The sequence below is a fragment of the Lepisma saccharinum genome, chromosome 21 (genome assembly GCF_977018435.1).
Source record: "Lepisma saccharinum chromosome 21, izLepSacc3.1, whole genome shotgun sequence".
NCBI classification, from domain to species: domain Eukaryota; kingdom Metazoa; phylum Arthropoda; class Insecta; order Zygentoma; family Lepismatidae; genus Lepisma; species Lepisma saccharinum.
In genome coordinates this window covers 26,031,383-26,059,124 of record NC_139249.1, presented here as the reverse complement: position 1 = coordinate 26,059,124, position 27,742 = coordinate 26,031,383, and the positions used below count along the sequence as shown (strand labels likewise).

General features: G+C 37.3%; 1 protein-coding gene across 1 annotated transcript in view; it reads right to left on the bottom strand.

The window, feature by feature from the left end:
* Nucleotides 1-27,742, bottom strand: part of LOC146004039 (uncharacterized) — a 48,071-nt gene that overhangs the window by 11,024 nt on the left and 9,305 nt on the right. Inside the window, exons 2-4 of the mRNA XM_083142624.1 lie at nucleotides 6,684-6,797; nucleotides 5,943-6,078; nucleotides 4,434-4,519 (exon numbers count right to left, since the gene is read on the bottom strand). Coding sequence (XP_082998750.1) covers nucleotides 4,434-4,519; nucleotides 5,943-6,078; nucleotides 6,684-6,797 — 336 coding nt within the window. The remainder of the gene's footprint in view (nucleotides 1-4,433; nucleotides 4,520-5,942; nucleotides 6,079-6,683; nucleotides 6,798-27,742) is intronic.

The following is a 27,742-nucleotide window of genomic DNA, read 5'->3' as shown; positions in this document are numbered from 1 at the left end:
GAAAATTTAGTGTATGTATGTACACATCACCCCCAAACACTAGCGAACGCAGGATTTTTTCGGGGGGGGGGGTGGATATGTAAAGTGGATTCACATAGCTGAGTTATAAGTAGGGACGGGATACACTATAGAAGATTTCGTCAATACCATTTTAAACCTTCGTTTTAAAAGTTGTTCTAGGACATAAATAGCACTCGGGGATCATTTTAAGCGTGTTTTCATTCACCACATTAGTGTTTCTAGATTTATTTACAGATTTCATTTGAAAATTTTAATTTTCTGAAAATTTCGGGATGCACCGTAGCCCATCAACTCTCCCTGCGTACACTAGTTCAGTGGTTCCCAACCTTTTCCAGTTCGGGACCCACCTTCAAGGATATTACACTTCATGGGACCTATAAGCAGGGACGTAGCTAGGTTGATCAGTTTGGGGGGGGGGGGGGGCAAAATCAAAATGTAAGATTTTTTTTTCTATCAAACCATTAACAATTAACAAGCTATTAATATAATGTACCATTTTTCTACCTCTTGGGTTAAACGCGATGATGAGATTGAATGATGACACGATGAAATGGCGATGGCACAGACATGATGCAACCATAACTGTCCAAGGTCCGAACCTGGGACCTATGGTTTCGTAGCGGTTTATGATCACGCCAGGGGTGCTTCTCGAATCCCGGCCAGGACATGGGTATTTGTAAGTGTCCCTTCATCAATTTAACCATTAAACACGGTGAAGCACAAGGACCCTTGCTTATCGACACGAAGACAGGTCAGGTCAAACATTTTTGGGATCCAATGAACAGATGGTCACACTTTGAGGCATCTCCCTCCCCCAGCACAAACCGCTCTGACCGCGAATTGTTTCAGTTGAGCGGCAATAGTGACCGTGTTACGCAATTTTATTTTAGATAAAATGTCTAGTGATATTGATAGTGAGGATTAAGATTAGCTTACCATTAGTTTCGAATATTTGTGTAATTTCGTGTGAATAAACTTTCAAGAATAAAAATAAAATATGCAGAATGAAAGTCTTGAAACTCCCTTACTCCTTCTCTGCATTTGCATAAATTCGACACTGCTTCCGAAGATGCTTAAAACTAAAAGTAAATTATTAATTACGAAGCTTAGAAGTAAAATGTGATCGCCCGACTCCGCTCCCCCACCCACTTAAATATAAGCAGCCTCCTATTTGAGAGTCCTTTATAATTCCACCTATCGCATTGTAGAAAGTAAAATTGTTCACGTAAAAATACGTAGCACAATATATTGCATGTGGTGCGAGCGAATCTAGTAATAATAGTGGTTGAATGATTTGGTTTATTTTACTTAGTTTTTCTCTCACCTTCGGCTAATCGCGAAGATAAGGACGATTGATGATACGAAATTGATGGAGGGACACTCACAAAAAACATTCATGCCCTTGCCCGGATTCGAACCCGGAATCCCTGGCGTTGTGGTGCTCTGCGCTAACCACTACGCCACGAAGGTTGAAACGAGACATAAAAATGTAACAAATAAAATAATTACTGTAAATAATTCTATTTGGATGGAATAACAATGGGCCTGCAAATACATACAGTGTTGCTAATACGAGTAGTATTGGAATTATATTTATTATTAATATTTTTACTCTTCATGTGGTGTAAGGCTTGATGTGTAAATAAATAAAATAATATTCCACCTGAGAATACCACAAATTGATTTAAAGGTTACACATTCTTCTGTGACACATATGGGTCTTATACTAATGGAGCCATTATGGTGGTGATTACGAGAGTAATGTATATTTCCGTGGCGGAGTGGTTAGCACGCGCTACGATGCCACGAGTCCAAGTATTATTTGTGAGTGCCCTTCATCAATTACATCTAATCATCACTCAACATCTTCGTCGCCATTAGCCAAAGTGGCAGGAAAGGGACGTCGAATAACTAAAAATAGAGATACAGTTAAAATTAGGAATATTGTTGGGATATATCGGTCTCTATGAATCTTTCTATATGAATCTTGTTTGTTCTTGGGAACCTCTCGCCAGGAGCGGGGCTCCACTATGTTGTTCCCAGTTTAACTCCATGGGTTTGAATTGCCTGAAACTTCTCCTCGCGAGTTTCTGGCAATGTGCGACTTGTTCTGTGCTTCACTGTATTTTTACCATTAGAATTCGCCGCTCCTGGCCTTGAGAGTGCCACCTATTTCGGAAACGACTCGAAACTAAAAATTTGGCAACGCAGAGTACCATGAGAATTTCCCCTCACCACGGCAACTGGACAAAGTCGATTGGTTCAGCCGTTCTTCGTGTGACCCTCCTTGGCTTTCGACGAAAAAGATAAGAATATAATTTCCAAGTCCATTCTTTGGCCGGAACCACTGTAGCAGTCAAATGGGAAAGAAAGGTATTGCTTGGGGGTTCGTGAAACTCAAATTGAAGAATAGTGTTTCAAACTGAAAGCAAAATTGATTAAAATCCTATTTTGCAATATTTGTCATCAAAGTAAAATTTTCAGCAAATGTAGAACAGTATGCCGGGTCCACATGAACGTTTCGGGGTGCCGGTGCCCCCGCGGGCCTCCCTAACGACGTCCCTGCCTATAAGCATGGTTGCCGGCAGAATTGTGCTCTGCGCTAACCACTACGCCACCCAGTTCATAATCATATTCTTGCAAACATCGAGTACTTTAATATTTACGCTTGCTTAAACAAATTACACATACTTCATTCTAGAAAAGTAAATATGTGATTTAAAAGACTAATTTACTCTAGTCTAACATCTAACTAAACACACATGCTGAAATTGAGAGATGTCGGTAAGAATCAATGGTAGGACACGAATAACAAATATGTAGAGTTTAGGCTAAGATACGTACAACACGGGTTGAATTTACACTGTTAAAACAATATATCTTAGTAATTTAAATGTAATAGGTCTTTAAGACATAGTGAACAAATTTTCTAACTCGACACCAAACGTCTCCTCGAAACCCAACAGTGGGTCGCGGCCCATAGGTTGAGAAACGATTCACTAGTGACTTAAAAATTTGTAAGGTAAGAATTTTCAAGTTTGTACACGCATTTTCTATATTTTCCATAGTTGTTCATCTCATGGTTTAATACCATTTATATTTTTGAGCAAGATTGCAAGCATGTGTTTTGTTTACAGGCGGCCTTTACGAACACGAATATATAAAAAATATGTTCGTTAAAGTAACTGAAAATACGGACACTAGCATGAGTAGTTGAAGAACGACTTAGTGGATGTTGCTGTTTAATATTCATAATTAATTTGCATGTACTTAGAATTTATTTGCATGTATTTAGAATAAATTTGCATATCATTAGTATAATTTAAATTTATGTATTTGCATATTTTTAACTTTTATGAATATATAATTATTTATTTTATGAAAAATATGCAAATACATAAATATGAAAAACTAAATATGCTGACCAAGGCAGTAATTTATTTTATTAAAAACATAAACTAAACGTAACGTTTCAACCTTCTAGCAAGGTCTTCATCAGACTCTGTATCAAGTACAAAAGTATACCTTGCTAGAAGGTTGAAACGTTACGTTTAGTTTATGTTTTTAATAAAATAAATTACTGCCTTGGTCAGCATATTTAGTTTTTCATAATCATGGAAACAAGGCTTAATGGTGTTATAAATACATAAATGTAAATTATTCTAATGATATGCAAATTTATTCTAAATGCATGCAAATAAATTCTAAGTACATGCAAATTAATTATGAATATTAAACAGCAACATCCACTACGTCGTTCTTCAACTACTATACTCCATGAGGCTTAAAAAAGATCGCGTCGCGGGCTTGCAGCAGACGACAATATGGAGGTGTGTCTACGAGAACCAATAAGGTCCGCGAATGAGCGAGCCCGGTTGTCACAGCTAGCTCGCTGCACCCTTCTGGAAGGGCGAGTGACCTCTGCCTCTTGCTACCTCGGCCTGTTTGTTCGGCTGAGGAGCAGACGACACAAGAGTATCGGCAACAGTGTGCTAGCGACGTCTGCTGTTAGCCCGCGAAGAGCTCTCTCTAAGGCCTCCTGCAGTATAGCATGCGCAGGATTTTTTTCCGATGGAGCTGGAATTGGAAAGGCAGATAATACTTAACTGTGTTTTAGGGGGAGCGAGATACGCTATAAATATCTCGTGATTTATTTTTAATCTTCGCTTTAAAGTTGTTCAAGGACAAAAATGGCCATCTGGATTCATTTTAAGGTGAGTTTGTATTTAGCGTATCGGCTTTTCCAAAGTTATTTGCTGCTCGCTTTTGAAATTTTGATTCTCAAAATTTCTGGATGGTCTATATGTCTCCCCTGTGTCTATAGCCCCAAAGCAAAAAGTTCAGTTAGCACACTTACTACGAAAAGTTGCTTACTATAATAGCAGTGTTGCCAAAAAGGAATTCATACTTACGACAATGAGACTGGTCATTCTGGTCTATCTGGAGCCTTACCATTTCCCCGAAGATTCTGTCGCCAAATGGATTAACACAGTAGCAACTGCAAAATAAATACTATATATCTGACCATTTAATGACAACTATTCAATATGTGTGTGTGTAAGTATTTGGAATTAGCAGGTGCTTTCAAGTAAGATGTTTTGATTGAAATTTCTCACCTTTAAATTTACACACTTAAACATAGTTAACTGAAATTTAATGACAATTAACTCTAGTTTTATATGATTATTAATGAAGCCATGTAACTATGTTTCACTATGTATAGCGTTTCATCTGAAGATAGTGCCATGGCACGATGGAACTCCCCTTTGAACCGCTGCTGGTTACTATTTTGATAATCACAACTTAGGACTGTGTAGCCCGTACCCACTTCAAGAATTCTCGTGAACCAACGTTAGAGGAAAAGGTCTAAATATGGGCCCCCTTTTTATTTTGTCATTTTCGGAGGAAAAAAATAATATATCGAGCACCTGCCTTTAAAATGCATATCTATGAAATGTATACTTAAATGTAATAGCATGCATGCTAAAGTATAGAAGGTCTCCTTTTTTTTTTTTTTTAAAAAAAAAGCAATTTCCAAAAAATGGTGTATTTCAAAATTGTGGTCTACTAGTGGCAATATCACGAAAAGCAATTAAAATTTTAAAAACAGTCATTTATCGCTAAAACAATATAAAATTCATATTTATGAATAAATCTGTTTTGAAAATCACGCGGAATATTTGTTGAAAATGTGATCTCAACATAGACCTCATGTCATAGCCCATATTTAGACCATCACGCTATTTTTATTCTTCAATTTATTTTCGCTCTCTGTGGACCATATTTCCACAAACAAATCATGGCATTATAAAAGCCCACATTTGTTTTATGTACCGCTAATATCATAACCTATACAAAGTAGATGAGAATTCAGAAAACGCTGAGTTAAAACATACCTGCAAAAAGTTTTCGGAGGTCGCAATTCTATAACAGCTTCCAAGGCCGAAACTAACCACCACTTTCTCTTGCGAATTGGCGCCGCAACCTTTGTCCTTGACAGATAACCATTTACCATAGCCTCTGCCAGGCTGCAGCACCCGGGAGCGCTGATAACTCCAAAACCCATATTTAAACCTTCGCCCAAATTTAGACCTTCTCCTCTATTAGTAGTAATGTGCCAACGGGGTGGCCGACTTGTTGGTGTAGCACGCTACGAAGGCATGGGTCCTAGGTTCGAATCCCTGATAATACATAGTCGTTTCAGTGTTAATTTCTTCATCTAGGCTATTAATTTACCGCTCATTATTATTTTTGCAATTAAGCTATCTAAATAGAATAGCAACGTAAAATAACACACGTATGTTGGTTTATCATCAATTTTGTTGAGGTCTTCTGCTCGACAGATAGGTTTCTTATCAATACAGTGGTACATGGTAGACAAATTCAAATTATGAAGAATGTAAAGATGAGAATGCACTTACATGGAGTCCAGTATACAATGCAGAGGGCTAAAATCTCCATCGTCGTCGCATGATGGCCGCTCCTCGAGTATTCCTGTCGTCCCTGCCTCCTTTCTCTGGTCAAAGTTTCTCTGGGCTGTAGCACATTTCGTGGTACCTGGAAATATTCAAGGAACTTCATTGAAAGGCCGGAAATGCTAAAACGCATTTATTCCTTTCCCCGCCAAAACTCATTCCCAGCAGCAAGCGCGTCCACGGAAGAACCAATGAGATGTGTCAGCAGTGAATATCTGAAGCTAATTGGCTTCTTGACTCACGTGCGCGATTTTACGACAACAGTTTTGGCGCAGAGAGGGCAGTTGCCTTCCTTTACAGCCTATGCGTTAACATGGGATGGTGTTAAGAAAAATAGATATTCTCTTTTTTGTTGATAGGGAATGAATATGGTGAACAATTTGGGTACACGTACATTAATCATTCTAAGGCACTCCTAAACCCATTTTTTTTTAAGCAACCCAAGATTTCCACCTGATCTTATCCTGGATACGATCAATCCAATGTTTCCAAGTTTCGTCACCATCTGAATAATGCCCTTCCACATTTGCTAAGAGCTAAATATCATATATATTCTCTAGGTACATCACTAAGCAGTGTTCATTACGTTCGATATAAGAAAAAACAGTGTTCAACATTATGATTTTCGACATCCTTCATACTCACCGGACATGGTAATGCAAAAATTATACATTAGATTGCACTTACTTAAACTATCGCTGTACTTCTTGCAGACACCCGCATCACAAGTGAGACCTGGTCCACACATGGAGTTGCTAGGTGGTTGGCCGTTCATACCTTGAGAGCATTCGTCACCCTCATCTGGAAGTAGAAAGAGATATAGTCCAGGCAAATTAGAAAAAAGAATGGAAAAAATTCCAACAGAGATAAAAATTGGTAGATATCACCAGTATGGTATTTCAAACAACATACTAAAAGTCCCCTACAATCCGAGTTGTGCTCTGGCCGCCATATTGGAAAATGACGGATGAACGATGACGTTTGATTATAATTGCTTTATTAACTAAAAATGGTGAAGGCTGACCGAAAATGTGTTCAGACATAAATTAAAGAAAATGAAATTTCCAATAACAGCAAGAAGATAAATTTTTGTGATTTAACCAACCATTTCACTGTTAATAATATATGTAATTTCTTTACAGGTGCTGCCCGCTGTGGAACTTGGATGTAATGTATGTGATCATCGGAAAACAAACTGAATAACCTTTTTGGCAAGGCAACAATGGATATAACCCAATATTGTGTTATTTGTGAACAAACGTTGAGTGAAGGTGACACTGTGGTTGTGATAAAAGGCTTAAATGCTATAAAGAGCAGCAGTTTACGTCGAAAGGATGGAATATTTGAGACATTGGAAATTGAGACGAATGTGAGGTTACATATTAAGTGCCGTAAAGACTATACTCGTGAGAGTAGTATTACTGCTGCAAGTAATCGTTCGCCACAAAATTCAATACTCCTTCGATCAGCAGTACATATATTTGACTTCAAACGTGATTGCTTGTTTTGCAGTGAAGTTTGTGATTTTCAAGCAGAAACGAAAAAGAATGTGAACAGACGAGTTAAAATATTTGAAGTTCGATCCTTAACATTCAAGGATCAAATCATTGAAGCTGCCATCAAGAGGAATGATGAATGGGGAAGGACAGTCAGTGCTTGATCGAATTCGTACCATTATTGATCTAGTTGTAGTTGAGGCTAGGTTATCACCATCCTTATTTCACTAAATTTTACACATCCTCACCTACATCGGAAAAATGTGGTAAGCCTGAAGATGAGTGTATTCTATAGCATTTCTGCAGTTATAATGATATACCTTGATAATGATAACGACGAGTGTCAGTACTCGATGATGAATTAACTTATGACGAAGATGAAGGAATATCTTCCATAAGATACTGATGTCTCAGAAAAAAACTCTTAAGAAACACCTATGTGATCACTATAGAGAAGACATGATAATAAAAATAGTAAAGGGCAAACCGCTACAGTATGTTTCCGTGATACAGGATATAAAATATTATCCAAAAGTTAGTACACACAGAAAGAAGAAGATCCAAAGAACGAAAGACTTAGAATTGTCGCAATAATTTGGGAAGATATACGATCTGAAACATATCCAAACATAACATGTATCCAAATCCACATTAATGCTTGAAGACAGTTGATGATATGGTTCCAGAGACATTAAGGGTCTTTACAGAGGGTGTGATTATGAAACGAATAAAAGGAAATGAAGACTCCATCAAAAGAAAATGTGTGTGTATTGAGCATGCTATTATATCAGCAGTAAGACCACGGTCATTCAATTCAATGATTCAGATTGGACTTGCAGTTCATCTACATAAACAATTTGGTTCAAGAAATATTATTGATATGTTATCAAGCATGGGTTTATGTTCATTCTACAATGAAGCCGTATTGTATCTTAGTTCTACAATGTTAAGTGATGAGGAAATTGTTGCTGACAAGGAATTATTGAATCAGTTTGTTTTTGATAATGCAGACATCAATGTTCGGACCTTGCATGGACTAGGAACTTTCCACAATATGGGGAGCATTATGTGCACTACTCCTGCAAGATCTGTTCATCCCAGAAAAGAAATTGTTTGATTGAAGAAGCAACCACCAGAATGTTATCTTGCCAAATTTGGTAATGTTCCATTACACACATACGTTGTGCCTGCTGTCCGTGGCCTGCAGAAAATCAATATTAAAGAAATTGAATACGCCAAACAGGTAGCACCATCAGTGCATGTTGCATCACTTCATGATTTTGTATAGATGTGTGGAAATCACCTTACCTTGTCACCAAGTCCAAGTTGGAGTGGTTGTATGGAGCTTGCCACTGAATGTAGCAAGGAATATCACATTTCTGAAATAAGTATATTACCATTTGTAAAGCTGCTGACGACAAGTCCAGATGCCATATACTAATCCCTTATGTTCGCAGTTGAAGAATGCATGAAACGTGGTGAAAAGACATGTATTGTTACTTTCGACCAACCTCTATATCTGAAAACCTCTGAAATTGTTGCGGCTTCTCTAGACAACGGAGATCTGTCGTCAGTTGTCCTTCGTCTAGGTGGATTCCACATGCTTATGTCGTACATGGGAGCGATAGAATACATGATGAGGGGAAGCGGATTGGAAGAAGCTTGGTCAGTAATATATATTATTCGTTACAAGTCACGAAATAAAAGTGTAAAACTTAATAAACACCAGGCAAATTTGATTACAAAATAATGGAAAAAGTTTCCACAGAGTTACATTTATTTTTTACATTATTGGATTATATTGGTTAAATTTATTTTTTACATTATTAGATAGGTTGGTTAAATGACAAAAAATTATCTTCTTACAGTTATTGAAATTTTATTTTCTATAATTTATGTCTGAACACATTTTCGGCTCAACCTTCACCATTTTTAGTTAATAAAGTAATTATGATCAAACATCATCGTTCATCCGCCATTTTCCAGTATGGCGGCCAGAGCACAACTCGGATTGTCAGGGATTTTTAGTATGTTGTTTGAAATACCATACTGGTGATATCTACCAATTTTTATCTCTGTTGGAATTTTTTCCATTCTTTTCTGACATTTTGCCTACTTTTACTGGACTAATATGCTTAAGTCTGTGAACCAAGTAGCTAGATTTCCTCCTATATTGCCTTTCTAATTGTTGGGCTAGATACCAGGCTAGAAATTCTTGCCTTCCAAACTCGCTGAGAAACTGGGTTTGACAAACAGAAAGTGTTCTCTTTCACAATTGACTTTTTGCCGGGGCAGCCAATCAGATCCCATTTTGTCCGCACTGTAACCTGCATACAGCATAATTGGCGACTTCATCACTTCACAATTTTAACCGCTAATAACTCTGGAAGAAAGGGGGACATAAGTTTGAAACGATGAAAAAAGAGGAATACTACTGGCACTCCTGAAAAATCGTAGTAGTGTATGTATAGGAACACAACAAATGTATCTTATGTACATTAATTCTTATCCCACTGGTATGTGGCAGTTGAATTTATCGGAGAAGTATTACGACTATAGAAGACTTGTCCTTGCAATAAAGGCCTGACGGTAATATTTATTTTCTATTTATGATTTCAATAAAACAAATATGTAAATAAATTATTTCGTATACGAACTAGTTGAATATGCTTGGTATGATCCATACATGAAAACAGTAAATTCCGTAATCTGTAGCAATACAAACAACACATTTATATGGATATACACAGTGGCGGTGATTAGGGGTGCAGTTTCCCCCTCCACGTTTTGCCACTTTTGCCCTCGCACTATGCTAAATCTTATCTACTGTCTTTGCCCCCTAGTTTTGGCACCTTTGACCCCCGGTTTTGGAACCCAATCGCCGCCACTGGATATACATGTACATAGGGTGTCGCTGTTAACCACCGGAAAACTTTCACAGCGTGTAGAAGGCATCGGAGTGAACGACTTTTGTTAATAACTTTTTGTTCCTTGAAGTTTCATTTCGATGCTACGAGCCCTACAAAACAGCATTGTTATTACCTATGCTTGGAGTCATGCATCATATTCATGCTTGTCACTTGCATTTTTTCTGTCAGAAGACGACAATATCATTAGTACGCTACGGTCAGACAGGAAAGGATTACGATCAGGATATGAATATATCTGAATACAATTCAGCCAGTTTCAATGAAAAGGTATCAGATATGATAAGCCACGATGCATGAAGCCGACCTCCGCGGTTAGTGGTTAGCACACTACCCCACGATGTCAGGACTCCTAGGTTCGAATCCCGGTCTGGGCATGGATGCTCTTTATGGGCCTTGCTTCATCAATTCCATCACACAGAACAAACTTATTTAGTACGTTATCTGACTGAAAAGAAAATGTCTACATGCACACAGGCTCTGCACTTGTGGATGGATTAGTAGACAGAAGCTATTGTCGAGGAGGTTCCTGAGTAACAAACTACAACAGACTACATTGCACAAATAAGTTTCTTTTACTAATATACGTCATGAGGATTATTTAATAAAAAGATTTTGTACATTAAATTTGGTGAAGTGCCACTGTACCCTACTTCATCTGAATATCCGGCACTGTTTGTCCCACACTTCATTGTCATATTTCATAAGTTATACCTGAGCTTGCCAAGTGGAATTTCAAACGACCCTGTTCTGTTTGAATTTGCATTATGGAGATTGTTTCTCTTGGTTATTTAATCTAATTAAATGTTTATTTTTCACCTGTAATAATTTCATTCCTTTCTATTTTGTATTTCACTAAGAATAAATGCAATATTATTTCGTCATTGGTCCACCCCAGCCTTAACATTTACATTGATAGCTTACAACAATGTACTACTATAACAATGCTAACGTGTTAACCGTTTCCTTAGAGTTTATCTTGCAAAAATGTCTCAAAGAAAGCTGTCCCAAATAAAATATGACAGAATTAATTGGCAGATTCAATCAACAAGGAAAACAAAGTCAGTATGGCTTATATAATAATTAAATATATATTGTGCGTTAAGCCAAAGTTTAACAATGGATTATATTCAGCAAACAACTTCCCCCACAATTCTTTGTGCAAAATCACGCCCGCCGCCATATTTGCAGCAAGCAGATCAGATCTTGCGTTGAAAACATGCAGGAAAGCATTGTGTGTGTATTGTCTTTGCCGAAGTGACATAAAACATGATTGACCCTCAAGACTAGTACGAATGACGGCGATTTATCTCCGCTCTTGAGCTGCCTATAAAAATAAGAACTTACGTGCATAAGTAAATATAGAAAGTACGCCAAATTTTACTGAAGTTTCGATCTAATTTACATATGAAATTATGCAACAGAAGTTATAGCGATTTTCATAAACGTCTGCGAAAACGGGAAAATCACAGCACTGGATAAATTATAAATGGCCGACAGATCTACACGCAAGTCTGAAATGTCGATTTTGAACATTTGAAGTATAAAGAAATAAGTTATTAAGTTATTAATATTATTAAAAGTTATGATGCGTCAAGGGTTGTTCGAAATGGTATGGAATAGCCCTATTATAAATAGTTCCTCACCACTACAGACACGTGTGCGCGAGCGAGCGTGCATGCATGCCCTTGCACTATGGCAAATCTTATCTACTGTCTTTGCCCCCTAGTTTTGACACCTTTGACCCCCGGGCGTTGGTGGGTTGCGTGTAGAGTTAGGCTCAATTTCAGGGTTGCCACATGCACAATAGATATTTATAAAATACGCGAAAGGAATAAAAACAAGTAATATTGTATAAAATTATGAAAAATATCACTATTATATCGCAAGTGACAAAATTCTTTCTGAAAAAAAAAAAAAGGTTTCTTAGTATTTCATCGCTGATGAGTCTACAGAAAGGAAAAGAGGTGAGAGAAAACGAAAGGTGACAAAGGAGAGGAGAAAGAGAAAGCGAAAGGAGAAGAGGAAAAGTAGAGGAGAGAAGAAAGAGAGGATAAACGAGGAGAGGAGATGTAGTGAGGAGAATGGAAAAAGATTGTAGGAGAGATGAGGAAAATGGAGCAAAGAAGAGAGAAGAGGAGACGAGAGGAGGGGAGTGGAGAGTAAAGTAAAGGAGAGAAAAAGAGAAGAACGAAAAGAAGAGGAGAAGAGTGCAGTGGAGTCGGAAATCTAAGACAGGAGAGGATATACGAGGAGTGGAGATGAGTGGGATGGAGATAAGATGCGAGAAAAGTAGGGAAGGCGATATGAGATAAAAGCAGAGCGAGCAGAAGGAGGGGAGAGGAGAAGGAGAAGAGAAGAACAGAAGGGACTGAAGAGAAGAGGTAGTTGCAGAAAATATCGTCTCAGCGTCAAGAATTGATGCATTGGTCAAATTATCGACATGAAACATTCAATAACATTTTGAAATGTATTGGAGAATGTATTAGATCGGTTCGAAATGCATTTTGGCTTAGTTCAGAGCAAGGTAAAATCTTCCATGTAAGATCTTTGATTTTACCTGCGATTATACCACTAAAAACGTGAATGTAATTTGAATATTTATAAGAATTATCCAATTTTTGTCCACTTCTCGGTTCGTTGAAATGGAGATTTTGTAATTTAATATTTCCCCTCCCCCCATCGTTAATTCCAAACTGAATCATTCCGTTTCACACGGCGTGGACAATGAACACAATGGGATAGGTCTAAAACTTACGAAAATTTTCTGCCACCGGAAGGGTTTGAACCTACGACCATCAGATTGACAGTCCTGAACGGTAAACACTACCCTACAAGCTTTCGCTCCTGAAAGTAAGTAGAAGGAGCTGACCAATGTGAAATGTAGATGCAACTCTCCTCCTACATGTAATGTGCAAACAATACTTGTTTGTAACAAAGAAAACGAAGGTAGTACGACTCGGCGAAAACATTTAATGGAGAATTGCACATGATGAAAACTTTTCATTCGATATTTGCGGAGGTATCCTTGCATTGAACTCGAGTGGGAAAAGGGGTAAAATTAGTATGTCCTGAATTGCCACAAATGTAAATAGTTATTTCATTAATATTTGTCAATGACTTTGAAGCAGTACACAATTATCGTTAGAGTATCATAATTCACGATCTTATACATGAAAATATCCCTTTGAATGTGTGTCAATTCATTTATTTGTTTATTTTTTTTATATAAATTCCATATGCAGAACAATGTAGCCATTATACACTGCTATAACAAATAATGTTACCATGCTCTTGTTTATAATAAAAAGAGATTTTAAAAAAAGAACACCTAGTATGGAGGATCGAATGCTTTCAAGAACTCTAACCAATACACTACGCCCTTTGTTTCCCTTGGAGCAACAGTTCTTAATTATTCTGTCGCGTCAATATTGTAAACGTTATCCTGCAAAAAGAAGTTCAATACTCTGATATAGCTCTGTACTTCTAGAATTACTCTATACACACGCATTTGAAATTTAACTCTGAATTTATTTCTTCGTTGTTAGTATATCTAAGCTTGTGAATATACTTTATTTGTAATTTTATAACGGTTACATGAACATCTACGAAATAGTTCCTTATAATAACCTCCGGTTGACCAATTTGCCAATATATACAAATGGAATACAGATTGTCTTCGAGCTAACATTATTAAAAAGGAGCGGATACATGTATTACTATCCCAATACTTATTCAATAAGATTTCTTGTTTGTCAGAAATTATGACTTAAACTATTGCATGTTGAACTAGTGCCCACCTAGCCGCCTCTGATGAAATCTATCATTCTTCAGATTCTCTTTCAAATTCGACTCTGGTCACTTGTAACTTGCTGGGTGCAGACACTGTGCATCGACGCAGAGTGTTTTGCGATAAGAAGCGGCCTTGTATAGCGTGAGTGAGTCACTTTGAATGCGAGCAAGCTACGCTACCAAGCTTGTCTGCCTTTGAAAACCAAGTCATTTTTTTCCACCGTTTCCGAACGCGATTGCTATTGTAGAAGTATATATTCTCTCAAAAGAGCACGAAAGGAAAATTGACCAATATTCTCCCGTCGTTTAAAACCAAATATTATCTATTAAGAGGGAGGTGGAGTTTGGCGAAGGTCGCCGTGGAAAGTGCTTAAATTTAACATGGGCTTTTTTGCATTTTGTTGAATATAACGTTTTAGGACAAAAATTTGCCGGAAAACACGCAGTAGATGTGAACTTACTTTATGAAACTTTGAGTACATGACACATTTATGCAATTTCAGTTCGATAAATGTGCACAAATTCCATTATTTTTTTTTTCAATTTCCCATAAGGAAATACGTAAATAAGCACAGAATGGTTATACGATTTGTGGGTAGCACCAACGAAAATGGCCATTATGATGCATACTAACGTAATGCTCAATCCTTTTACGACTAAGCTAGGGAGGGCTTTTCTTTCAAAAGTCACTTGCACAGCCCAAAATGATTGTTTAAAAATGTCATGTATTATCAATGGCGAAAGATACGGCCGCGGCAGCGAGCATAGTTCACCACTTGGCCACTAGATGTCTCTGTTCGAATTGCCTCAGGCTGACGGTGAGGGCTAGTTCTCGCGGGTGTTTGAATCCTCTGCACAGCTGGGTTCCATCCCCTCGTCAGAAGGTTCCGTAGCTGTCACAGCTTGATTTATTGCCTCTTTCCCAGGCAAGAAAGCAGGAAGGCCATGAGTTTGTGTATGTTTGAGTGTAGAGAAGCAGAGCATATTTACCGTGAATTGGAACCAGTGACACAGTAACTTTATCTCGACCCCTACCGCGAAGGACGTATTTAGGGGGTCCAGGTGTCCCAACCTACAACAAAGATTAGGGGTTCGTCGTGCTGACCGCACATAACTGGTTGGACTGGAAGTGAGGCCGGCAGTCGGTAGGTGGGCTCTGGCCCTCAGGGGCTGTAGCACCACGGGTTTACTTACTTATATTGGCGTAGCCATGTGTGGGTTCACAGAGGCTCGGCCGCTCCTCGAAATTCTGTCACTTTATTTTGACCAATTCACTGGGATTTTTTTAAGAGTACTTTGTAACACGTATAGTGCTGATCTTGAAGATCATACTATAATTAGTTGGACTGAAATTTCACTTGGGAAGCAATCACTTAACATTGGGAAAAATCACAATAGGAGAAAGCAACTAATGTGATGCAGGAACTTGTTAAATGCAACTGGTCATATGTTTCCACAGGGGATTCCCATCACCACTGAGAGTTTGTCCCCACCCTTGGCCGATTAGTCTGCCCCGTGGCGGAGTATTTATCTCATTTCGCTACGACGCCAGTGGTCCCGGGTTCGAATCCGGTCTGGGCATACGTGTCCTTCGTGAGCGTCTCTTCATCGATTACATCATATCATCATTAGCCAAGAGTGGCAGAAAGGCGAAGTAAAATAAACAAAATCAATCAATCTTGGCCGATTAAAGCTGCTGTGAACTCCAACGATGAGAACTGTGCAAAGGGACTTCATTCAGATCATAACAAAGAAAACTACTTCATCAAAGTGTATGTTCAATATTATACTATTGTTTCCTGACATCTTTGTTACTACTGTACATTTTGTTACATTGTTTTGTCCGTCTTCTCCTTTTCAGTTTTCCATATGTCATTACGCATGTCCACGTTTCTCCTTTTTAAATTCCAGGTAGTTTCGCTCCTGCCCATCTCTAATAGGGACTCGATTCGTTAATAGTTGAAATAATAATTGTTACTAATACTTGCCTTATTATTATCATTATTATTATATATATATATAGATTTTGTATAAAAAACACCCCCTTCAAAAAAAACTTTCTTTCAACTGATATTCTCTACCTCCTTCTTTACTCTCAATTGATAAAATTCCAACCTCAACAAGAAAATTCAACATGATTATAGTAGCCACTGTAATCAACCAAATTTATTCAATCAAAACTGCAGCGATGAAGATTCCGTTTCGAGAGCCTGCCACTCGTCTCGCTCCATGCAAGAGTCAGCCAGCAAGCAGTGAAATGCGAATTGCTTTGCCAGTGGAGAAATTTTAGCCTCCGAAACCAGAATGTAAAGAAACAGGTGGGTGTCCTTTTCCTGGAAAGCTCAGTGCGGGAGTCACGCGGAGGGGAGGGGGTGGTGAAGGGAGGAAGGTTCTCATCCTAGTCCTCTGATTTGTCGCTAGGTGTCTCTGTATCGCATCGGGCCAGGAAACTACTTTCATGCCAACCTCCAGGCCACTCTTAAACGAAAAGTTCACGATTGTGAATAAACGGTTTAACCTATCTCAGCATAGGTTCGATCCCGTGTTCAGTCTCCGGGAATATTCGGCCTGTGTATAGAGCCGGTGGTAACCCACCATCGTGAGGAAATTGGGGAGCTCCGAGTGAGTGAGCGTAATCCGGTCGCGAAGTCCTACAACGGCTGGGGGTCTGTCGGGCCGACCACCCGTCCCCCTAGTATGGCTGCAGATCTCCACGCCCCCTTGGTGGCCAGCGTGGTAGGGAGGCCAGCAGTCGGTAGGTAAGCCTTGGCCCAATATTGGGCTGTAGCGCAATAGGATTATTATTATTTAAATAATAAAATTTAATAGAAAGATTCTCCGAAATTTCTCTCCCACTGTCTACGTCAGGCCAGTACCCAGGGGGGGGGGGGCATGCCCCCTCGAACCCTGAAAAAATATTTAAATGTGAACCTATCAATAACTACGAAAATAACATCGTCGATTTTAGAAATGTGTAAAAATGTCAATTTTGTTCTTACATAAATTAATCCGTTTATTGCGCAAAAGTCTTCAGGCTGCAATATTGGGTAGTTTTAGTTTTATAATCATTGATGAAAGGCTACCAGACGTCCGATTAAGCGATTTTGTCAGGACAGTGCGTTAGTTTCAATCCCTGTCCCGACTTTTTCGAACTGCAATCGTGATGCGAGAATGTCTCTTTATTATTGATTTTTCTTAACTCACAATTAGACATGTTCTTTATTGTAATAATAATTCCTAGTACGCAACATTTAATTTATAAATATATTATTTTCTAAACATAGAATTATCATGACTTTTCAAAGGCGCTCGGACTATTTGAACTATTTTGTAATATCTGTCTCTCTTTCTCTCTCTCTCTCTCTCTCTCTCTCTCTCTCTCTCTCTCTCTCTCTCTCTATATATATATATATATATATATATATACACATATATATATAAATTATAAATTTGGGTCTGGCCCCTCCCTCAAAGAAATCCTGCGTATGGGCCTGGTCTATGTCAATGACAGAAATGCAAGCAATATTTGTATTTATTTTTAACCCAATGAAAGGAATGTGGAAGAATTTAAAAGAAATAAGAAAGAGCAGAACGACTGTTACTCTACTTTAAAAAATGTTGTTCTTCGAGGAAGAAAAATAAGAAGTATTTACTCCAGCACCTTAACACAGTGTCCCACGAGTCTCTCTTGACTAATACTGTCAAATGTGAAGTGATTTTATGAATAAAATTTTCCGCCTGTTTACGTCTAACGTTGCGAAGATTTGGTAGTTCGCAAACGGTGTAATTATTTCGTGTTACCTTACGCAACAGCAAATACATTTCAGAAGACTGTTCTGAACAAGACACTTGCGTCAGTAAACAAGCATTTCGTCTGTTGCAGTATCACAGGAAAAGAATATCGTCCTGCAATGTTCAAGCCTCTAGATATTCTCCATTAATAATGTCTAATCACAATAATAAGTTAGAAGAAATAACTCGTATTCGCAACTACCAATATTCTCGTTTTTCTTCATCACTTCGAAAATTATTTCTCGAAAATATCTGTTATACTACAAGAAAGCAATTCAAAATTAAAGTAAAAGTTCAACTACATGTATACCCAACGACATTTATAATATTGGTGGGACAGAATACTTAAAAATTCTTGTTTCAATCGAAGGTAAGGGCGTGGTGTAGTGGTTAGATTTCTCGATTGGGCTGCTAGCGGTCCCAGGTTCGATCCTCCATACTAGGTGTTGAGAGCATGGTAACATTATTTGTCATAGCAGTGTATAGTGGCTACATTGTTCTGCATATGGAATTTATAAAAAAATAAACAAATAAATGAATTGACACACATTCAAAGGGATATTTTCATGTATAAGATCGTGAATTATGATACTCTAACGATAATTGTGTACTGCTTCAAAGTCATTGACAAATATTAATGAAATAACTATTTATATTTGTGGCAATTCAGGACATACTAATTTTACCCCTTTTCCCACTCGAGTTCAATGCAAGGATACCTCCGCAAATATCGAATGAAAAGTTTTCATCATGTGCAATTCTCCATTAAATGTTTTCGCCGATTCGTACTACCTTCGTTTTCTTTGTTACAAACAAATATTGTTTGCACATTACATGTAGGAGGAGAGTTGCATCTACATTTCACATTGGTCGGCTCCTTCTACTTACTTTCAGGAGCGAAAGCTTGTAGGGTAGTGTTTACCGTTCAGGACTGTCAATCTGATGGTCGTAGGTTCAAACCCTTGCGGTGGCAGAAAATTTTCGTAAGTTTTAGACCTATCCCATTGTGTTCATTGTCCACGCCGTGTGAAACGGAATGATTCAGTTTGGAATTAACGATGGGGGGAGGGGAAATATTAAATTACAAAATCTCCATTTCAACGAACCGAGAAGTGGACAAAAATTGGATAATTCTTATAAATATTCAAATTACATTCATGTTTTTAGTGGTATAATCGCAGGTAAAATCAAAGATCTTACATGGAAGATTTTACCTTGCTCTGAACTAAGCCAAAATGCATTTCGAACCGATCTAATACATTCTCCAATACATTTCAAAATGTTATTGAATGTTTCATGTCGATAATTTGACCAATGCATCAATTCTTGACGCTGAGACGATATTTTCTGCAACTACCTCTTCTCTTCAGTCCCTTCTGTTCTTCTCTTCTCCTTCTCCTCTCCCCTCCTTCTGCTCGCTCTGCTTTTATCTCATATCGCCTTCCCTACTTTTCTCGCATCTTATCTCCATCCCACTCATCTCCACTCCTCGTATATCCTCTCCTGTCTTAGATTTCCGACTCCACTACACTCTTCTCCTCTTCTTTTCGTTCTTCTCTTTTTCTCTCCTTTACTTTACTCTCCACTCCCCTCCTCTCGTCTCCTCTTCTCCTCTTCTCTCTTCTTTGCTCCATTTTCCTCATCTCTCCTACAATCTTTTTCCATTCTCCTCACTACATCTCCTCTCCTCGTTTATCCTCTCTTTCTTCTCTCCTCTACTTTTCCTCTTCTCCTTTCGCTTTCTCTTTCTCCTCTCCTTTGTCACCTTTCGTTTTCTCTCACCTCTTTTCCTTTCTGTAGACTCATCAGCGATGAAATACTAGAAAATCTATTTTTTTTCCTTTCAGAAAGGATTTTGTCACTTGCCATATAATAGTGATATTTTTCATAATTTTATACAATATTACTTGTTTTTATTCCTTTCGCGTATTTTATAAATATCTATTGTGCATGTGGCAACCCTGAAATTGAGCCTAACTCTACACGCAACCCACCAACGCCTTGTGTAAATTAGGTTGCCTAGTTTAAAATGTCGTTGTCCTAAAACTTTTGAGAGACACTGTACATAGGGTGTCGCTGTTAACCACCGGAAAACTTTCACAGCGTTATCAATGATATGTTTAATGTTCTATAGGTTTCCTGATAAGCAGCAGTCAGAAACAGTGTTGCCAGTGTAGCATATTTTACAGTTAAAACCCCAGAAAATTATGGAACATGGAGGACATTTTTAAAAATTCTCCCCAATTACACACAAAAATATTACCCGGTCTGATTGCACCTCATGTAAGTACAGTAACTAAAGACTATATTGTACAATTTTCAGAAATTTTGAGATGGGTGTTTTTCAGAAAATGATTTCTTAAAGGTCAAAATGGATTTTTTAATTTTTTTACAAAGAATTTTCTAAATATGTTAGAAGTTGGTGTAGAAATGACATTGCAAATAGTTAGTCCAGTTGCCATATTCTATTATTCCAGCAAAACTCATGTCCTGTTGTTCTTCATTAAAAAAATATATAACTTTGAAAAAATAATTCAAATTTTCGTATTTTGATTCTTAATTTTAGAGTTGGAGAGTGTTTCATAAGTATGTTCCTTAATAAGGTTTTGGAAGTACTTTGAACAAGCTGTCAAAGGAGACCTTAAGTCTCCACAATTTTTTTATAGTGGTTTGAATATTGCATAATTTTCCTTGCGCAATATTTTTTTTTGTCAAATAGTGCCTTTATTTGTGAGCTTGTAACACTAACAAATCAGCAGAGAAGAAAAGTATTTTATTTTTGGACATGTATCATGTGGTTCTTTAACACATATTTTTTTTTCAGATGATTTTGAAATTCAAAGTTGACACATTTATTACTTCGCTGTATGACTTGAGATGAAATGGCCCTATATCATTTTATGCATACTGAATGCAGAAACTTGTGCGTTATTAAAATAATTACTACAAACAAGGGAAGTTAGTGTTAAGCCAATACATTTGCAGATGCAGGCAAAAGTCCAAAGAAAGTGGGTTGTTACTTGTCAATCGTGTTCATATATGCTGTACCTTATTTACCAGGAACGTTTACTGAAGATCTTGATGAGTGGAATGCACAAGTATTGCTAGGAAAAATTTCCATGGCTATTTTCAGTAATTTTCTCTTGCATCCTATGAGTCTCTAAGAAATAGATTTTAATGTATTCTAGTGCAAAGGTTGTCAGCAGCTTGTTTGACATTTTGCATCAATTCATGAAGCTCTCGTTGGGTAAAGCATACAGAATAAACATGCTGATGCACAATTTGTTTGGTAATGCTTATGCATCCCACTGTACGTCATTGTTCACAACAAAGTGTCATTAATTCTTGGTTCCCTTGGAGATCTGAACTCTTATTATTGTTAGAAGGCAACAATACTTGTATACTGTTTTCATAGAAATCACCATCTTAAAAGCTGTCTTGTCATGAAACAAAAAAAAAAAAAAAAAAAATAGATCTCAAAATTCAATCAAACGAAAAATACATGTAAGTAAGGCTTACATAATAATAATAGACCTTGTACATCTTTGATTTTGTTTGCTCACTAAACTTAAAGAATTCAAAATTTCATTTGCATTAGGAATGTTATTTTGATGTAATTAGAAGGTGCATAGTAAATGCCTATACAGAGACATGATAGTTCGTAATACTATTTCGAAGTTTATCTCCCCGATTGAAAGTTTTAAAGATTTGCACAAAAATCTTTATAAATTATATTAATATAAATGTATAAAACAACTTCTGAAACACATCGCAATAATATGTTTTATCGTAAAATCTTTTATTGACTCCTCTTTACATTTTAACCTAAAAAGTTTTATCACGCGAATTTAATGTGCATTTTTCAACTAAGGCGAATACAAAACATTGTTATTAGAAAATTAAGCATTCAAATGCTATTATACATGTATTTAAGCACAATGTTGTGTTCGCACAACGCACAGCCACTTGACTGAACTAATTACTGATGAACTAAATGTCTATGGATTTTCATTCTCTTTAATGGCAATACAAAATAGTATCTCCATGAAAATGAAAGAAATGCATATAAAATATTACTTTCACATAAAAAACTCTACAAACGTTAGATGAAATTAACATTAAATTTAATTATTTAATTAGTTGCTGCCATCAACATCGGTAAACTTTAATTACAGAAGGTAGTTACACAAATATACATGGTTTCTCAATTATCATAATACAGGATGAATCTCAGCACAGTAGTAAAATATGTCCTCTATAATCAAGACCCCGGATTTGATTTTTGGCAAAGGTGCAGTACAATGCATTGCAATCGTTCGATTCTTACTTCACAGTTCCAACTAGCTTAATTGAGGATAAAGAACTAAACTTTTAGTTAGCTTGAATATTGAAATATTAACAATTACTTGTACAAGTTGTTTTTGCAAGTACAGGGAATGAACTGAATTCTACATGAAATTCCATTTCTATTTCATAGGCGTTGACACACTTCACCAACCGAAAGATGCTGGATGACGCAACTACGTAAGTTCGACTTAAAACCGAGCTAAGATGCCAAAGAAGTGAAGAGCATTAGGCCAGACATCCCAGCGACAGCACCTGCCAAGAGGAGTATCTTGTCAGATGCAGGTAAACTATGATGTCAAGGTAGTCTCTCTACTCTATCCAGGTAATCTCTGGAGAAAGGTCGCTCATAACGGCACAAAGGGGAAAATGGAGTGCAGAACACTATGGTAGCTGCAGTCTCTTTCCCCCTCCACGCAATCCCGTTCCTTCTCATGCGTTCATTGGTCGAGCCTTCTCGAGCCATTGCTTTCGCAGAGACTTGTTTTCGTTTACTTGCTCCAGAGATTCCCGAAGCAAAATGACGCTTCTAGCAATGAAACATCTAGACATGACACCAATGTTGAGACCTAGGATGAGTCTGTGAATTCAGGACAAGTAAACAAGGCTGTTTTACTGTTGACCTTTTACTCTGACGTACCAAAGGTCGTGTGATAATTACTTACATGTTGCTTAATTGTATTGTTAGTCCGTTTTATAAAGTGTGTGCATGCATATTTGTCACCATGTACTTAGTTTTTTTCAGTCCGAACAGTTAACGCTACCTCTTGCAGTACCATCGCACTAAGAGCCAGCCGTCAACCTGCACTCCTACCATAACAAAACAAAGGCGTTATTAGATTTGTAACTGTGAAGTATTAGCTGAATGTGCCCCACACCAAACCCAGGCCCTGTGTGGGTGAAAGGGCTGGGACCTACAACCAAAATTTCTCAAAGTTCTGAAAAACTCACAGATTTTAGTCTGAGTTAGTCTCTTCCTTAATCTGAAGTACAGTAATCATAATATACACATTATTAAAATTAATGTATATGTTACTCATGTATATGTTACTTATGATGACCTAAGAGCAACAGGCAGAACATTTTAAAGGTTCAAACCATGAATTTACATTGCTTCATATAATATTTTCAGTTCATAATTACATTCTACAATTAATCGAATAGTGTATATGAACTATTTTTGATTGAAATATTTGAACACGATCTGTATGTAGTACGTTGTTTAGAATGTGATTTTAGTACTTTTAGATATTTAAATGTGCCAAAATAATCCATAAAGTCAGGGAAAATCAAATTACTTGCTTAATTGGAAGCACCAGCCTCCTATAAATTCCTGATAAAACACACACAAACTACTTTTTTTGGCCCTGTAGGGAGTGCCCGAGTTGCCCTTCCCTAGGACCGCTCTAGTCGTACTGATGTTAACTTCTATTTACACTTAGCTTCAGTTGTTAATAAATAACATTAAAGCATTTGGTTCTATGTTTCATCTTGTACTTTTCAGAGGCAACACAGTAACTCATGGACCACAGTCAGTTGGCACTGTGACGACAATCAGGCTCCAAATGCTGCATCTTGCGAGAAGAAAACTCATAAATGGTTGGTAAGTACAATTGATTCCATATTCTCTCTAACTTTTCAAATTTTATTTATTGTTGATTTTGTAGCAAGCTTAGTATATACATGTTTAATAACTTTGTGAAATAAAACATATTTGATATGGTGTAGGCATGCTAAAGGAATTTTGAGGACATCAACAGCAGAAATATTATTGATTTCTTGCATTTGTTTCGTTCTCTTCGCTATATGTATTTTAAACGTTTATGCTCAACATGCATTTATTTAATACCATGACCATATTTTGTTAAGGCAACGCATGCGTCATGCAAAGTCGTTTTCAAGAAAACCTCTCATGTTGAAAAACGGCTAAGATAAACCAAATTATAAAAAAAGTACATCTGTTTGGAATTTATTTTGGAAAATTTAAGTGAATGCTTGTGTGGTTCTTCTTGCGCTGTTGTCTAACGCAAACTGTGTTCCATCAACAGAGTGAGAATTGCCAGATATTTAAATGGCTTATTGAATAATTGGTTTATGAAAGTTCTGGTTTTTAAACTACAAGTTATTCATTATTCTCCGGTGCAACCTGAAAGTCATCGTGTGTGAAATCTGAGTTGACGCGTCTTTTATTGCTTGAAATAACCAAGACAAAATATATGTTCCATCACGTTTCTACCTCAAGAGTAAAATATCATCGTTTTGATTACAGTTGTACTTCTAAAATAATCCTTAATATAGCTTCGTTTTGTGCTAAAATGGCGCAAGAAACATTCAAGGAAATTGCTTCATACAATATCACGGCCATATTGTCCTTTCAACGAGCACGACAGAGCAGGGCATCTCTCCTTAGACAAAGGGACAAATGCCCCTTTTTAGTGAAAGGAGAGATCCCCATTAATTTCATGTGAGAGGAGATGTTCCAAGTATGTTATTCCTAATTTACTTAAAATAATAATTGTAATAATTTTTATGAGAATGAGTAAATGAAGATATATATTAAAATCTAAGAAATTCCAGACGAAAGATAAGAATAATGAATTAAGGGGAAATCTGCAAGATGAAGAATACAAGTTGAGCCAATAAATGATGACGATAACCTACGAAGCTATGCTCTGGAATCCTCATCTGACCAAGAAAAGGTGGATTCACAAGTAGGAAAGAAATTAAAATGTTTAGAATGCTTGGGAAACTAGGAAAAGACAGCATCCAAAGTAGGCTGTCAGAAGTGCATGCACGAGACATGCACGTCGTATGATGACAGTGAGAAAAAGAGGAAAATAAAGAACTATGAAGAAGCCTTGGAGGAGTATAAATATGTCAACTTAGAAAATGTTTTCTATTTTCAAAACTAAGTTGTCGATAAATTTTCAAGGTTTTTCTTAGGTTTATATGTCATGTAATTATTTTACAGTATTTTACTTTTAATTCAGCAAAAAAATTGGTTTTGAAAACGTACATTTTTTTCACAATAAAACACCATTTTAAACAATATTCATTATGTGGGTCATCTCACCTTTAATTCTCAGGAGAGTGGCCAAACGGTAAGATTTAAGAAAAGCTCGAATTTCAATCTGCTAATGTACATTATTTTTCAGTCTTCCAAAAACATTACTAAAAGAAATGATATCTCTTACAGGTTCAAAAAAAAAATGGCACAATCGTTGTCTAAATTTAAAAAAAAAACTCCCTCGACAAGAGCCCAGTTTTTGGGTTAATGAAAAACTGGAGTACATTTCTTAAGGGACGACTTGCGGGTATGGGAAAGGGGCAGGGAAGGGGAGGGTTAAAATGGGGGGAAGAACCAACACTGCGGAGGGGTGAATGGTCCGTGGGGGATGTAATCCAGGCCGGGAGGGACGTAGGCACCAGCGAGTTGCTGAAAACGCAGTCGTTGGTGAAAACTCCATACTTCCACCCTTTGAAGTGCCGCGTTTGAATGGGCGTTTTTGAGATCTTGGTCTCGGTACCGGGGTGGTGTGATGGGCTAGTGGGCGTGGGTGAAAATTTCTCCTCTGTTGGTGTTTGTGAGAGGCGGGGGAGGCAGCCCCTATCTCCCATCGTAGTTGTAATTCCGTAGGGGAAGGGTTGTAGGGGATGTAGTGGTTACATGGAAACTCGCACGACTCGCTTCTCTACACTTCACACACCTCAGTCTTCTGTCGCCTAGAAGCAGTTCTGTGTCCTTTCTTTTTTTTTTTTATCTCTTCTCAATATTCATCCAGTGACTCATGGTCCACTATCAGAAAGCCTTTCAAAAGATGGCAACGGTCTTAGAACATTCTATTTTGGATATTTTACTGCGTTTTTTTTACTTGCTGAGACGAATCAGGACAAACAAGATGAATGATGGGAAAGGTAGGACAGACACAATGCAGTGGTGTCTCGAACCCAACCAATAATGTGTCTGTTCAATATTTTATTTTAGAAATAAAGTCTTCTCTCTTAAAAAAAGAACATGTTTTATCGCATACACTTAAAGAAATCTCCTCACAACTTAATTACTTATTAGTGTTATCAAAATACTTCATAATGTGTTACGTCTCCAATGTGATGCTTTCCGTGTCCTATATAATTTATGCATCCGTCGTTATATTGTTAAGAAAGTAAAGGAGAAAATGGCTTACAACTAGGATGAGAATCGATAGTCACTACAAATCTCAAAATAATCAGGCAAAAAGGCACTATAACCTCTCTAATGAATGAGGGGTTAGAACTTTGCTCCTCCCTTTAAAGTGATGTGATGCAATTTGATTAGTTGTTAGATTTGCATTTTCCCTCACTCTGTTTAGCTGTTACAATCTGACGCACCATGCGATTGCAAAGAGTGATAAAATTGACGGACATGGGTTGAAAGAAGTAAGAGAGACTCAAAATCCAACCAGAATATGCAGATATTAAACTGATATTCTCATTTTAGGCACTCAAGTAGGCAATTATTTTCGAAATGGACTGTTATTACTAAAACAGGCAAAAATAGCCACTGTAAAATTCACGTATTCCTCTGAGAATAGCTGAAACTATTTTTAAATGTAAAAGCCTTCATTGTCCTGCCAAGGGACCAAAAACGGCATTTGAGAGCAAAACCTCAGCCTAATTATGACACATATTATTGCATAGAAATGAAGCATATCTAGGAGCTCATTCCATGGTGCCACTGCACTCATTCCTTACGCAGAATTCGAACCTAAGAACTTCAGAGTGCATCACACTAACCACTCCAACTCCACAGTCAATGACCCAGAACATATCGTGTAGGAATCCACTTAAAAATCGAAACATTGTTTCTGCCACGTGTAGTTTTCAAGCAAGATACGGTATTCAAAACTATTTACAATCTAGATATCAAAATCTTCTAGATGGCACAGACAAACACCTAACTCTATAAATATTCCCTTTATATCTAAAGATTCATGTTTTAGAATAGGTATGACTAACATCTATTGTATGACCTTTACAGTCATTCAACTTAATTTTTTTTAGAGGACACAAAATAAAAATACTAAACACTACTAATTATAACAGATAACCTCGATTTTCTTCCGGAGGCTTCCTCTTCTCCGACTTTTCTCGTACTTCGTAGCCACGCCCCTTGCATAACGAAAGCCATCTTGGAAAACCAACGTAACAATTCTTTAATAAAGGGCCTCCCCGATGGCGCAGTGGTAGCGTTGTCACCTTGTAATCAAGGGGTACCGGGTTCGATACCAAAGGCACAAAGTGGTTCGGATCACACTTTAAACTGTAGGTCCAGTCCCGATTAGACTTACTGTGCACAAAGTGGACTTAAAACATCAAATCAATGCAATCAAAAATGATCATCATGTCATTTACAGAG